At 44.4% G+C, this 15,402-nt stretch overlaps 1 protein-coding gene across 1 annotated transcript; it reads right to left on the reverse strand.

Annotated features, from left to right (window-relative positions):
* Positions 1-453: 453 nt before the first annotated feature.
* LOC144503788 (regulator of G-protein signaling 9-binding protein-like) lies at positions 454-1,247 on the reverse strand. Its single transcript, XM_078228674.1, has one exon. The coding sequence runs from the start codon at positions 1,245-1,247 to the stop codon at positions 483-485; it is 765 nt and encodes a 254-aa protein (XP_078084800.1). The 3' UTR covers positions 454-482.
* Between the last annotated feature and the right edge of the window lie 14,155 nt (positions 1,248-15,402).

Raw genomic sequence — 15,402 nt, forward strand, 5'->3', positions numbered from 1 at the left:
TTAGTGACATATGTCAAACATTTCTTCAGCATTTAAACTCATTTTGATTATTATTTTCTTCATATGAGACCACTTGATCAACATTTTTTAAAATCCACCTTTCCCAAACTGTTTTCTATTTTTAAACTTTATTTTCCATTGCTCCTGGTGAAACCCAGAAAAGCAACATTTAATATTGTTATTTTTACCTTTATCATTTTAATTGAGCTCAGCTGTCAGTGAAATATAAGACATCGCAGCAAACGTTATACAAGGGAAGAACCAATCACAGCTTTTATAGCCCTACACAGCTCACAGTTTTTTTTTTGGCATACATATTAAGAAAACTTTTACAAAAAAACTTAGCCGTGTTTACCAACTCACGGCTGAGCATCTAACAGTTGGAACCTTGGTTTCTCCTTCCTGTGTATACAATGAATTGCAAATTCAGTGGGACCGACCCGCAGCCTCCTGAGTTCCACGGATCGGTGGGGGTCGAGCGATCATGCAAAGTTCACAACACAGACCGATAAGACGACGGCAATCAGAGCCACCGTGCAAAACAGCACTGACATAAGACACTTCTCGCGGTCACAACATTGGTTGCTCCGCATCTCCTCCTCGGCGGACAATAGGGCCACTGAAGAGGCGTCGTTGCTGATCACGGAATGATACGCGTCTCCCTTGGCTTCCACCGTCCACCTGAGGACATTGACCTTCATCTCCATGTTCTCCATCATCCTGTCCACTTTTTCAATCTGCTCCTCCAGCTCATCCAGCTCCAGGTTCTCCACATTCAGGGTGCTGTCATGGACTATGTTCTGGACGCTCAGAGCCCGGGCTGCCACCTCCGAGGTCCCTCCAGACATCCCGGTCTGGATCAAGGGTTTCTCGGTTCCCGAGAGAGGGAAACCCTGGCCCAGCTCGAACACTTTGTACATGTCCATCTGAAAGGTCTCCAGGTTAGAGGAGAAGATGACCCACAGGCGCTCCATCTCGGCTCGCTCCTCCTTGCTCAGGTTCTTATCCCGAAGCACCGCTGTTAGTTTGTTCCTGATGACCATCGCCAAGTCCTGGGTTTTCTCTCGAGTTTTCCTGAGCTCATCCCTCAGGTTGGTGCAGTCCGAGGAGCCCCCTACACCGATGGCCAGGTGCTTGTAGCATCCCGTCACCTTGTTCAGAGAATCTACCAGAGCTCTGCAGTCATCCCTCGCCTTTGCCGAATTTACAGTCCCTTCATCTGCCACCTTGCTGCTTTGGATCGGCATAGGTCTCTCTCTCTTCTATCACCAACTTCACTGCTCCGAAATGTTAAAGGTACTTGCAAATAAAGAAACATCGATCTTCTGAGTGCAGCCTTTGATCTCAGCCCTGTTTACAAGAGAGATTCTCACTTTCAGCTTGCAGTGGGTGCGGACTCCGAGTTACAATTTAGAAATCCGGAAAAAAGTTCTCACTGCAGATCATATTTCTTTCCAGCTGCACACATCTCTTATTTTCCACCCCGAGTCTTCCATCAAATCGAAAGCTGTCGGCTCTGGCAGCTCCAGTAAACGCTGCTCGCCTCTAAAGCGTGTGCTGGAGTGTGTGTTATTCACTTTGCAAATCCAGCTCTGAGATTACGGCGTATCTGGTGACGCAGAAAGCACGAATGGAGTTCAAACCTTGCTGCACATGGATATGTCCATGTGGCTTGTGTGTAAAGCCTTGTCCCTCTGCAGGCTGTGCTATCAACTGCCTCAAGGACTTAGAATTTCAGAGTTCTCTCAAGCGTATATCCCAGAACAAATCTTCGCGATGTAACCAAAAATCACCTTCCAATTTCAATACATTTGGAATGGAAAGCTCAGTTGGCTGGACAGCTGGTCCTTGATGCAGAGTGACGCCAACAGCGTGGCTTCAATTCCAATACTTGCTGAGGGTATTCACGAAGATCTCCCTTCTCAACCTTGCTCCTCAAATCACCATGTGGAGATGCCGGCGTTCGACTGTTTGCCCTGCCCTGTTTGCTGTTTGTGAGCAGATCTCCCACTCACCTGACGAAGGAGCAGCGCTCCCAAAGCTAGTGGCGTTTGCTACCAAATAAACCCGTTGGACTTTAACCTGGTGTTGTTAGACTCCTCAAATCACCACCAGCCTATGGTCATCTGGGACTATGGCAACTTTAGCTTTATATGCAAAGTTAACATTATTAATTATTGTTTAAACTTTTCTCCTTATTGACACTCAATAGGGACAGGAGACTGCTTTCTACAAGCATTAAATTACACCTCAGATGGGGACCATCATTTGTGCTAGATCATCCAATATGAATAATGGTGAAATTTGCACTAATTTTACTGGAAACATCATCACTTAGATATATATTTAATCCATACTAGTAAATTTATGTGTGGTTGCTCATGGTCAGTTAATGAATGTAAGTTATTTGATGTACAGGATGACAATATACTTGGGAGAGAGATTAATTTGCCTATTGAAACCATCCTATGTTCAGGCCATGGAACTACATCAGGGCAGTTGATATTGTTAAACTAAATATGTTGACATAGTAATTTACAATGTTAAGCTGATGACACAAATGTTTGGCAAAAATCGTGACACAATTTGTGAAAAGGAAATATGAACCCTAAGTAAAATTGCTAATATAATACAAATTATATTTGGCTTTTATCTCAGTGTTGAGCTGTGTTCAGAGCAGTCTGGTACTCTGCTATAAATGTTAAAGTGGCTACTCAAAGGAAAGTGTAAGTGGGTTGGTAAACTCATCCCTAATATTAAAAAAGTGTGTTGCTGATCGAGGCTGGAGTTTTGCATGTATATTTAAGTATAAATGAAGTGGGAACTGCTTTCCCCAGTTGGAATGTAATGTAAGTAGACAGTACAGGAGCATGGAACCTTGTCCATTGGGAGACTATATCGGGAATTGGGGTGTTCACCCTCCATGATTTCCATTCATTAAATTTAATGAATGGAAAATCAGTGAGTGCGCAAACTGCAATTCCCAGTTTGTGCTCCTGATGGGCAAGCACTGCACTGAGAACACATATTCACAAGTTCACCCTGCTAAGTGTACCATTCCATAAATGGCACAGGTGTCAAAGCAGTTAAAACAGCATAAGTGCACTGTAAAACTACTCTTGGTGTATTAATTAGGAAGCAGTGAATCATTCTCTCATTTTGCTTGATTAGATCTGAATTGGCACAAGCACATGGAAGACAGAATTAGAACCTCTGTCGAAGTCAATTAGGCAAGATATAGAATCATTTCAAACTACTATGGCAAACAACTGCAGGAAATTTATGTCTGCCTCTCATGTGCTACACATTGTTACATTTATTGGGCATGATTTTACGGCCTTGCTCGACCCGAGACCGGAAAATCACACCCGAGGTCAACAGACCTTCCCATTGTTCGCCCCTCACCTGCTCCAATTCCCGTGGTGCGCGGGCGGGAGAATTCCTGCGATTATCTTGGTTGTTTCTAATATAACAGCTTGCATTTATGTAGCACCCTTAATATTGTAAAACATTTCAAGACAATTTACAGGTGTATTATTAAAATCAGAGCTAGGCAGTAGAAGGCACGACTATTAGTGGTGGGCAGATGGAAATCAGGGAGCGGAAGAGGCCAAAATTGGAGGAATGCATAGATCTTGGGGGTTGTAGGGCTGGAGGATAGTTCCACAGATAAGGAGGGATGAGACATTGAGTCTCTTGAACACAAAAATAAGAATTTTAAATTTGAGTCTTTTCTCAACTAGACGCCAGTGTAAGTCAAAAGTGTAGGTAGTGAGCATAGGGTGATGGATGAATGGAACTTAATGCAAGTTAGGATATGGGCAGCAGAATTTTGGATCAACTGAAGTTACAGCAGGTGCAAGGGACATATGGATGAGAGTTTCAACAACTGATGCACTGAGGGAAGAGCAGACAGTAAATATGGAGGTAGAGGTAGGTGATTCTGGTAAGGGAGTGAACATAGAGTTGAAAGCTCAACTCAGGATCAAATAGGGTGCAGAGGTTGCACAAATTTGGTTTAGCCTCAGACAGTGGCCAGGGAAGTGATTTGAGTTGATAGCTAGGGAGTGGATTTTGTGCAGGTGACCAAAGACAATTTTGATATAGATATTGTGGTCAGTAGCAAATGACTGGTGCTCATTGATCATTACAATTATGGTTACCCAGGCATTTTTAGTGACCTTTTGCATGGCAACCTGTAGTTATTAGAAATTAATTTTAGCACAGTGCCCTCGAGAGGACATCTAAGAGCTGTGTGAAAAGGGCAAACAACATGTCTCTTCAACCAATCGGATTGACTAATCCTTAACGAGAAACACATGGGACCAAACTCAGATTGTTAGCATCAGTTATTTGGGAGCTACTGGTGCAGTTTGGTGGTCAAAATGCTGTCCGTGGAGGACATTCACATTTTTGAGGTGCACCAGAGGCCAAATTGGTGCTGGCATTATAGTGTGCGCAGTAAACGGCTGCCAGAAGTTTTCAGGCAAGTCACCAGGCAAGACTGTTCTGTTCCTGTGGGGGTGCACTTCAGCAGTCACGGGCATTCAGCCACTGATCTTCAGGTAAGCATTCTGCAAGGCGGCCTTCATGACACACGACAGCGCAGAGTCGCTGAGCAGAAACTGATAGCCAAGTTCCGCACACATGAGGACGGCCTAAACCGGGATGTTGGATTTATGTCACATTATCAGTAACCCCCACAGCTTGCCTCCTGGACTTGCAGGCTGTCCTGCCTGGAGACAATACACATTTCTTTAACCTGTGCTTAATGCTCCCTCCACCCACATTGTCTGTATCTTTAAGATCTGACTGGTTGTAGGGATTTGCATTCTAATCAGTATTCTGTAACTTGATTTTTGTGTCTCTGTGCCCTGTTTGAGAGCACATTTCCACTCCATCTGACGAAGGAGCAGCGCTCCGAAAGCTAATGGTATTTGCTACCAAATAAACCTGTTGGACTTTAACCTGGTGTTGTTAAAACTCTTACAGAAGTTTTCACAGCAGGCAGACCATGACATCAGCTAGCATTCAATGCTGATTTGATGTCAGTGCTGCTATATTTGAGCTTAATCTTGTGCAACTGACCTTGCATTCAGCCCAGAAAGGATCCTCCTCCATCAGTGCTATTTAAACAGATCATCAGCTACTTACAGGTTAGTTTCTGGTTGATTTCTTCTGGCTGTTGCTTCAATTCTGCAACTGTTTGGTGCTTCCTATTGTTATTGTTGCCAACGTCTGTAGGGAGTGATATGACAAATGCTCAAGGAGCTTTTGCTGACTTCATGGATTCTGAAGAAACCAGATGCTCACAGATATGGATTCACTAGTAGCTATTGCCTTGGAATGCAGTGTGGAGAATGAACAGAGGCCACATAATCCAGGGTTTGCTGTTGGAAGAGGGAGGAATATTAGAGAGAGAAGTTCCCTCATCCAGATGCCATGTAACCCAGGGTCTTTAGGGAGCATTCTCCTACCTGAACCCCACCAAGGACAAATATTTGAGCCTCTGCACTTAAGTAAGGACATCTTCTCTAAAAACTTCCACCTCCTGCAGCCACAACTGCAACCTCAGATTAGGGCAAGGATTACACTGGCAGTGGCTATGAAGATGAACATGGCGATGAACTTATATGTGCCAGATTTCTAGACTGGAGCAGACAATGTTTGCAACATCTCCCAGTTTTCCCTCCACATTTGTATAAGGGCATTCACTGAAGCTCTTCAGAGATTCATAGAGGTCAAAACCTGGTTTCCTGACACAGTCATGATGCTTTCATTCTGTGACAGTCCCTTGTGCTAACTGCTTGATTTTGACCATGGCAAATCAAAGGGGCATCAGTGGCTTTCTGCTAATCATACCATTGATGATTCCGGTGTGTAATCCATGCATATGTGGGCAGTACCCATTTGGAAAAGCCATGCTACTACAGGAAATGTGATGGAGCAGACAGTTGGCATACTGAAACACTGTTCCTGCTACCTGGACTGCTCTGGGATGCTCTACAGTACATGGCAGAGCAGGTTTCGAGATTCATTGTGGTCCGCTGCATGCTGCACAACCTCACCATTTTGAATGGATAGTCCTGTCACCAGTGAGCAGCTGAGGTGCAGGAGCATGAGGAGGAAGAGAACTTAAGAACAAGAAGTTGAAGAAAGATGTAGAGGACGAGAAAGTGAAACGACACCCTAGAAAGTCCAGTTCTTTCCTGATGTTTGTGAGGTACTCATTTGAGTGCGATACCAGCCACCACGCCCAATTCCCCATTCATAAGCAGTCTCGAGCCTTACTTTCCATCACTCACTATTTTGGTCACAAGGCAAAAATAAAAGCCACATAAATTAAATATTCCTAATCAAACTGAGAAATCAAATCATTTCCTTTTGTATACAAAAGTCAATAAAACACCCATGTGAATTTTCTTAATGCCAGTCTTTCATGTGCTAAACCAATACTATACTGACTGCAGTATGACTGGTGGAATATTGCTGACTTTCACTGGGGGAGACTGCAGATTGCCTTGGACCAATGTTGGGTGGATGTGGACTGCACCATTCAGCTGGCACCAATCTGGACTAGTTAGCAGGCAGCAAAGGTACTGGCAGAGTGACAGGAATGGGAGGAAAAATGTTGTTCTGAAGGCAAGTGAACAATGGGTTTTGTTCCAAGGAGACAATGCCAGCTCCCGGGATGATGCCTCAGCAATCCAAGTAATTGTGTGGAGGACAGATTTCTGGGTGCTGCGATATCTTGTTAAGTCCCTTTGAACATAGTAATCCACAGCCATGATGGCAGCAAGCTGGCTTTGCATGAATTCAGCATTAGCTTCCACCGTAGCATTCACACATTAGTGTAAGCTTCTTGCATTGTAATGCAAGCTGAGCCATCATCCGTCAGACATTCCCTCATGGTTGGGTCCATAATTGTGCTGATGGAGTTGCTCACCACTTTTATACTGGAAACAGTGGGCTACAAGCCCTGTACAAAGTACTGTGCCAAGTTGGTGCTCGACATTCCAGCTGGGATTTTCCAGTCCTACCCGTGAGGAATGTAATGGTGGGTGGGGGGGCATATGGCGGGAGTGAAAAAGTCTGTTTCTCATCGGCATAAAAGCAGGTTGCCATCATCCGCTCCTGCCCTCAATGGCAGTGTGCTTTTCCCGCTGTGCCATGTTCGGAATGCAATTTGAATACATTAACATATCATGAATATTGAGGAAGCAGGGGGGCTGCAGAAGGACTTGGACAGGCTAGGAGAGTGGGCAAAGAAGTGGCAGATGGAATACAATGTGGAAAAGTGTGAGGTTATGCACTTTGGAAGGAGGAATGGAGGCATAGACTATTTTCTAAATGGGAAAATGCTTAGGAAATCAGAAGCACAAAGGGACTGGGGAGTCCTTGTTCAAGATTCCCTTAAGGTTAACGTGCAGGTTCAGTCGGCAGTTAGGAAGGCAAATGCAATGTTAGCATTCATGTCGAGAGGGCTAGAATACAAGAGCAGGGATGTACTTCTGAGGCTGTATAAGGCTCTGGTCAGACCCCATTTGGAGTATTGTGAGCAGTTTTGGGCCCCATATCTAAGGAAGGATGTGCTGACCTTAGAAAGGGTCTGGAGGAGGTTCACAGGAATGATCCCTGGAATGAAAAGCTTGTCGTATGAGTAACAGTTGAGGACTCTGGGTCTGTTCTTGATGGAGTTTAAAAGAATGAGGGGGATCTTACTGAAACTTACAGGATACTTACAAGGCCTGGATAGAGTGGACATAGAGAGGATGTTTCCACTAGTAGAAAAAACTAGAACCAGAGGGCACAACCTCAGACTAAAGGGATGATCCTTTAAAACAGAGATGAGGAATTTCTTCAGCCAGAGAGTGGTGAATCTGTGGAACTGTTTGCCGCAGAAGGCTGTGGAGGCCAGGTCATTGAGTGTCTTTAAGACAGAGATAGATAGGTTCTTGATTAATAAGGGGATCAGGGGTTATGGGGAAAAGGCAAGAGAATGGGGATGAGAAAAAAATCAGACATGATTGAATGGCGGAGCAGACTCGATGGGCCGAGTGGTCTAATTCTGCCCCTATGTCTTATGGTCTTATGCAGGTGAGTCAAGGGACTACATGAGCCTCTACCTGACACAGCTTAGAAAGAATATCACTTGAACCTACAATGCATATCGACAAGATACTTTGCACCTAAGAACACTTAACCTTGAGGGGCATCACTGATGTTTGTATTGAACGGAGACACACCCTTGATGAGATGGCAATGCACAGCATCAACCAGAGGCACATTATGCAAAATCTGCAGTTAATTGGGGGAGCGAACATAGTGTGACATATGATCAAGTACAACACAACTCAGCATACAGAGGAGGTAAACACAAGAGGAGATGTGAAATGGGTGCAATTCTATTTACATTGGTGGCAAGTATATACATAAACGCCCATGCCACCATTGTGTTCCTTATATTTCTTGATCTTCCTAACCCTACTGCTATGTCTTGATGCATCCGCGACATCCACAGTGGAAGTGGAGGCAAACTGCTAATTATTATACCATGTTGGGTAGGCGTCCTCTGGAGGGTGAAGTCTTAGAGGGCCCTGGCCTGCTTTGGATCTCCTCTTAAAGTTTATTTATTAGTCGCAAGTAAGGCTTACATTAACACTGCAATGAAGTTACTGTGAAATTCCCTTAGCCGCCACAGTCCAGCGCGTGTTCAGGTCAATGCACCTAACTGTACGTCTTTCAGAATGTGGAAGGAAGCCGGAGCATCCAGAGGAAACCCACGCAGAAACGGGGAGAACGTGCAAACTCCACATAAACCGGGAATCGAACCCAGGTCCCTGGCACTGTGAAGCAGCAGTGCTAACCACTGTACTACCGTACCAACCCTGCTGTGGGGTAGCTGCACCCTCTTCGGCCTCTGGTGCTGGAGGTGATGGGGTCACAGGCAGAAGGAATTGGGATTGGCTGGACACTCCCAGAGTCATCTGAGTGGATAGTCCCAGGGTGTCCAGTGCTACGTCTTGTCCCTACGGTTCTCCAAGGGCCCCTGGCTGACTCCTTAAGGAGAAAAGGCACCTGTAGTGAGATCTAGACCCCTGGACCTTTCTTGTGTAGCTACTGGTGGATGCCACCTATGCCTATATCGATGGAGTGCAGCTCCTGAAGCAGCACAGACATTATGTCTGCAGCAAGGTCTCCATAGCAGCCACCATCCTACCAGTGTTGACCTTGATGCGCAGACATGCCAGTACCATAACCTTAGACTGAGCGTAGATTGACTTCATCATTGTACGTTGCAATCTGTGGAATGCAGCTAACAACCCTGTCTGATACCTCCATGTCAGTTGCTGCTGCTCCAACATCTGCGTTAAGATCAAGTCCACAGGCTCATCACCTCAGCAGAATCTTGACCTCTCTTAAGATCAACGACCTTAGATGTCCCTGCTTCCGCCTGCTATGGACAAGAATCTGTAATGTGCTCATCAGATTGTGAAATTGAGCCTGCTTAAGATCTAGCTGCCACCATGGTATCTCTTGGGGCGGCATGGTTAGCTCCGCTGTCTCACAGCACCATGAACCCGGGTTTGATTCCCAGCTTGGGTCACCGTCTATGTGGAATTTGCACATTCTCCCTATGTCTGTGTGGGTTTCCTCCGGTGCTCCGGTTTCTGCCCACAGTCCAAAGATGTGCAGGGTAGGTTGATTGGCCATGCTAAATTACCCTAGTTTTGGGGGATTAGCAGGGTATATATGTGGGGTTACAGGGATAGGGTGGGATTGTTGTCGGTACAGGCTCGATGGGCCAACTGGCCTCCTTCACCACTGTAGGGATTCTATCTCTGTGCTGGTGATAGCTGTGGGTGAGCGCTGTGATGGATCTTTCACAAGTGGATCCTCATTCAAGGTGTCTTCAGGGCCGGAGCTGAAGGGCTAGCACCCAGTGTCCCTGGGGCGCTTGATTGTGGTGCCCATGTAAGAGAGTAGAGAAAGTTAGTGCTTGACAACAGACTCAAGACATAACATTGCACTCCCAGTCTCACTGTCTAGAGGATCAGCTGAAACATGGTCCTCATTTTGGGTATACCCCATGTTCCTCATATGGTTGTGGACCCTGGTCTCTGGCAGCCTGCCACCGGTTTGGTTCTCTCCCTCTTATTGTGGGAAAGATTGGCCTGCATGAAGACAGATGGAGAGAGTGTAAGCAGGAAGCACGCTCAGGCAGATTATAAGGATGCCTGCTTTGTTGGGTGCTGAGTAGGGCCATATATCGGGTGAGGGCACGAACTGTACAGTTTGAGAGCCCAGATGGAGATGTCAGGGTGTGTTTGGGAGAGTGAGTAGTGCTGGTAGTATGTGACGTCCCTGTGGACCGTAATCCTGCAAATATGTGAGGGGCCTGTGATAGCGTGAGCGTGAGCTGAGAGGGATGAGAAGATTGACTTACTCTGGCTGTGCAGATGAGATCATTCATCCATCTGTGACACTGTATCACTCTTGTCATGTGGGCTGAGGTGGCACTTACCTCTTCACAAGCCGCTTTGGTGACCATGTTGGACCTCCGCCGGCCACCCCCAGGGTAGAGAAGATCACGGCGGGCTCCAGCAGCTTCCAGAAGGTGACCCAGAGAGGTGTCACTAAACTTGAGGGTTGCACTCTTCCTGCTGTTTGGAGGCGTCTCTCACATGAAACACTTCTGGGCTGCAGACATTGAAAGATCTACGTGTGGATGTGGTTTAAATATGGCGCCCAGAGAGAGGATGCGCTGAGGTCATGGCAGGGCAGGTGAATCACAGGCTGCCTGCTGCTAAATAGCATATTTTCAGCTGATGCATATTTATTGAGATGGGAAGTGTACAATTGGGCACTGAAATGCACCATTACATCTGGGAGAGAAAAAGCCACTTTTCCTGCCCATCACCACACTTAGTCCATGGAAGGGAAAATCCTGTTTTCCATGTTGCTTAACATTGATTTCAGACTTTCTGCCAATTTTCCCAATGCATCAAACATTTCATTGTACGTGATAATCAACCAACAACCTATGTTGTCCCATCAAAGTGATTATCAGAGTCCTCTGTAGCAGGGCTTGTGTGTGTCCTTATCCTCCAACAAGCTAGCATCTATTGCCCTTGCTCCCAACCTTTGCTGAAGACTGGTATTTCACCACACCCAGAACTGAACTCTATTATGTAAATTGCATGCAGTGTCAGCATCTGACCTGGTGCCTGTAAGTGTGAAATCATATGATGGTGATGCGTGTTCATCTTTACTGTCTTCTTGCTTTTCCTCCATACCTAGTTGGATGCATTCTTGGGAGTCTGAAAAGAGAAAGGCACGAGGAGAAAGTTGTGTTGAGGGGAGGGGTAGAAGGTAGATTATTGTTGCACCATGCTTCGTCCTGGATGGTGTTAGAAATCACAAATGAAACTGAGCACCATGCAATCATATGCAAACAACTGCACTTCTAACTTTATGATGGAAGGAAGTTCATTGGTGAAGCAACTAAAAATGGTTAGGACTAGGACACTGCTCTGAGGAGTCCTGTGGTGATGACCTGGGCTACCCGTGATGTTTCATGTCACATAGTGTCAGTGGAATGTTATTGTGTAGATAATACAAGAAACAGGCTATAAGCTGAGCATGGTCTTATAGACAAAGATGTTTAGAATGGCTTCTTTGAAAAAATCAAGTGCACTACAACTATTCCAATGGTGTGAAGCAGCTTGCATCTGGAATCAGAGTAAGAAGTTTAACAACAACACCATCAATAGAATTCCAGTTTTGCACCAGAGCCAATTGCTGAGACATGAATTGACTCTAAAGTGAAGCACAAAGAGAGAATCTCCCCCAGCAACTGTCACTGTTTTTTTTCTCTAGTGCTGGGCCTGGCTCTAATTCCAGATGTGGAGATGCCGGCGTTGGACTGGGGTAAACCCAGTAAGAAGTTTAACAACACCAGGTTAAAGTCCAACAGGTTTATTTGCTACCAAATAAACCTGTTGGACTTTAACCTGGTGTTGTGAAACTTCTTACTCTGATTCCAGAGCAAGCTGCTTCACACCATTGGAATAGTTGTAGTGCACTTGATTTTTTTCAAAGAAGCCATTCTAAACATCTTTGTCTATAAGACTATGCTCAGCTTATAGCCTGTTTCTTGTATTATCTACACAATAACATTCATACTGAATATTAAACTATTGCAACAGGGGACCATTAACATTAAAACAACAGTCATTAACATTCAAATGCTAATTTGTTAGTTTAATGATTTGAACGTTCTCAGCCCAGACAATGGCAGATTGGAAGATGCTACCATTAGTTTTTTTAAAATTATAATCATTAGTCTGTGCACTGCTTACAAAAAAACAGCCTTTGCTTTGTAGTTGGGGATTTCAGCAATTGAACTGAGAGTGATTGTGCAGCCAACTTTTCTCAGCATTATTAGCATTCATTTGTGCTGGAGATAATTCAGAGGGGCACTTACGGCTCTCTAATTTATTAATTTTACAATTATAAAAATATGTACAATGTAAGGTATCATTTTAAATATATCTATACAATCAGATTTGGAAACAGATTTTACAATTTACAGCTCCAAAGAAGCTTTTAGCTAAAAAAAATCAGAGAAACATATATTTGAAAGTCATGATACAAAAAAAGCAAAGAGCAACTAAAAAAAGTGTTCAGCTTCAGGCTGCCATTGCTTTAGTCAGGTGATGTTGTAATATTGATTTTTCTTAAGTAATGTAGAAAAATGCCAAAAGCCATATATTCTATACAATGTACCCCAAAATGTCTTGCATTTCAACAAACATTAACATCGTGAAGCCCTTTGAAATCATTTGTTATCTCAATTGAGAGGGCAAAATCTACTTGCTGTGAAAGATATTGTTCAGAATATAATAACAATGCTGCTGAATTGAATGAATAACATTATTGTTGCTTTCTGTTACTCACATCATTGTGATCAGTTTTGATTTGCTTTGATCAGTACAGTCCTTGGAAATATAAGGGTAAACAATTCCTTCCAGCAACTGAATTTTGTCAGTGGGAACTGAACAAGTGGGTGGTGGAAAGTCACAAGTTACAGAATTCATTGGCTCCCTGTCTGATGTACTGTGAATAAAATTTTTGGCTTGATTGTCCTTCTCTCACTCTCCTGAACAGAATGTGTCAGTATTTCATTAGTAATAAAATTTTATTTAAGTGATAACGTAATTAACAGCCCTATCTTTCATCCATGTCCCTGTACAGTGCTGATGTCTATTGAACTGGGCTGTAAAGACCAGAAGGAATATTGCTGTTTGAAACCATGGGCACACTATTATTGTGTTTTAATTGATATTAGACCATAAGATATAGAAGCAGAATTAGGCCATTCAGCTCATCGAGTCTGCTCCGCCATTCAATCATGGCTGATATGATTCTCATCCCCATTCTCCTGCCTTCTCTCCATTTATATATTGCAATATTTATTACAAGGTAGTGAGATTACCTTCAATGTCCCACTATCTTGCAAGAGTACATAAAAAATAAAAAAATGGATGCCAGAGGGATCAGATGGCAACTGAACCAGGCTTTTCATAAACTATCATTATACCATCAACTATATCTTCAGAAACTGCTACTAGACAATGACAAAACAAGAGCATGTTGAGCTTCGAGACATCTGTAGAGCTGTGCAATAATCTGTAAGGTGATCTCTTTTAGAATCATAGAATCCCTACAGTGCAGAAGGAGGCCATTTGGCCCATCGAGTCTGCACTGACAATAATCCCACCCAGGCCCTATCCCTGTAACCCATATATTTACCCTTCCAATCCCCCTGATACTAAAGGGCAATTTAGCATGGCCAATCCACCTAACCTGCACATCTTTGGAGTGTGGGAGGAACACAGTAAGAAGTCTCACAACACCAGGTTAAAGTCCAACAGGTTTATTTGGTAGCAAAAGCCACTAGCTTTCGAAGCGCTGCTTCTTCATCAGGTGAGTGGGATTTCAGTTCACAAACAGGGCATATAAAGACACAAACTCAATTTACAAAATAATGGTTGGAATGCGAGTCTTTACAGGTAATCAAGTCTTAAAGGTACAGACAATGTGAGTGGAGAGAGGGTTAAGCACAGGTTAAAGAGATGTGTATTGTCTCCAGCCAGGACAGTTAGTGAGATTTTGCAAGCCCAGGCAAGTCGTGGGGTTACAGATGTGACATGAACCCAAGATCCTGGTTGAGGCCGTCCTCATGTGTGCGGAACATGGCTATCAGTCTCTGCTCAGCGATTCTGCGCTGTCATGTGTCATGAAGGCCGCCTTGGAGAACGCTTACCTGAAGATCAGAGGCCGAATGCCCGTGACCGCTGAAGTGTTGCCCAACAGGAAGAGAACACTCTTGCCTGGTGATTGTCGAGCGGTGTTCATTCATCTGTTGTCGTAACGTCTGCATGGTCTCCCCAATGTACCATGCCTCGGGACATCCTTTCCTGCAGTGTATCAGGTAGACAACGTTGGCCGAGTTGCAAGTGTATGTACCGTGTACCTGCTGGATGGTGTTCTCACGTGAGATGATGGCATCCGTGTCGATGATCCGGCATGTCTTGCAGAGGTTGCTGTGGCAGGGTTGTGTGGTGTCGTGGTCACTGTTCTCCTGAAGACTGGGTAGTTTGCTGTGGACAATGGTCTGTTTGAGGTTGTGCGGTTGTTTGAAGGTAAGAAGATACTGGGGTGGGGGATGGCCTTGGCGAGATGTTCATCTTCATCAATGAAGATATATCCCCCCATACATATTTTGAAATATTTTCCCAAATTTTTGACTGTCAGGTTTTTAGTTCCTGCGATTATAATTTTGACATTACCTTCCAAAGGGAATTCCTCTAATTCTGTGCAATGTCCAGATGAAAACAAGATGAAAGAAAGGATCCAAGGCTGCTCCAGAGGCAGAGTAGCTGCACCCAATGTTGCTCATGCAAATCACATTCATAAATTGGGGCACATCTGCCATGGAATGTGAGAGAAGAGTTGCCAATACAAACTTCTTTTCACTATGGTTGATTTCTCAGATTTAGTAATCTCCTTGAATCTTATTTCCAACCAAGTTCCACCACGGGGACAATTCTTCCAAGTTTACCACATGACTCTGAACATTTGAGCACCTGGCTCATGGCTAGAGGGACATCAACAATCCAGTTACAGATCACAAATGTATTATACAGATCACTAATTGCTCACTAGGACACTGTAGTTTAATTACCTTTCCCATAGATAATTTGGCAGCACAAAGAAGATGCTACGTTATTTTCAGTTTGCAAGATTCTCCCAAGTCCATCCTCTCCCCCATCCTCCCCCCCAACCAGAGATCCATCTGAGCCCACCCCCCTCCTCCGGCGGACGCCAGCAGAAGGC

This window comes from Mustelus asterias, chromosome 2 (genome assembly GCF_964213995.1).
Source record: "Mustelus asterias chromosome 2, sMusAst1.hap1.1, whole genome shotgun sequence".
NCBI classification, from domain to species: domain Eukaryota; kingdom Metazoa; phylum Chordata; class Chondrichthyes; order Carcharhiniformes; family Triakidae; genus Mustelus; species Mustelus asterias.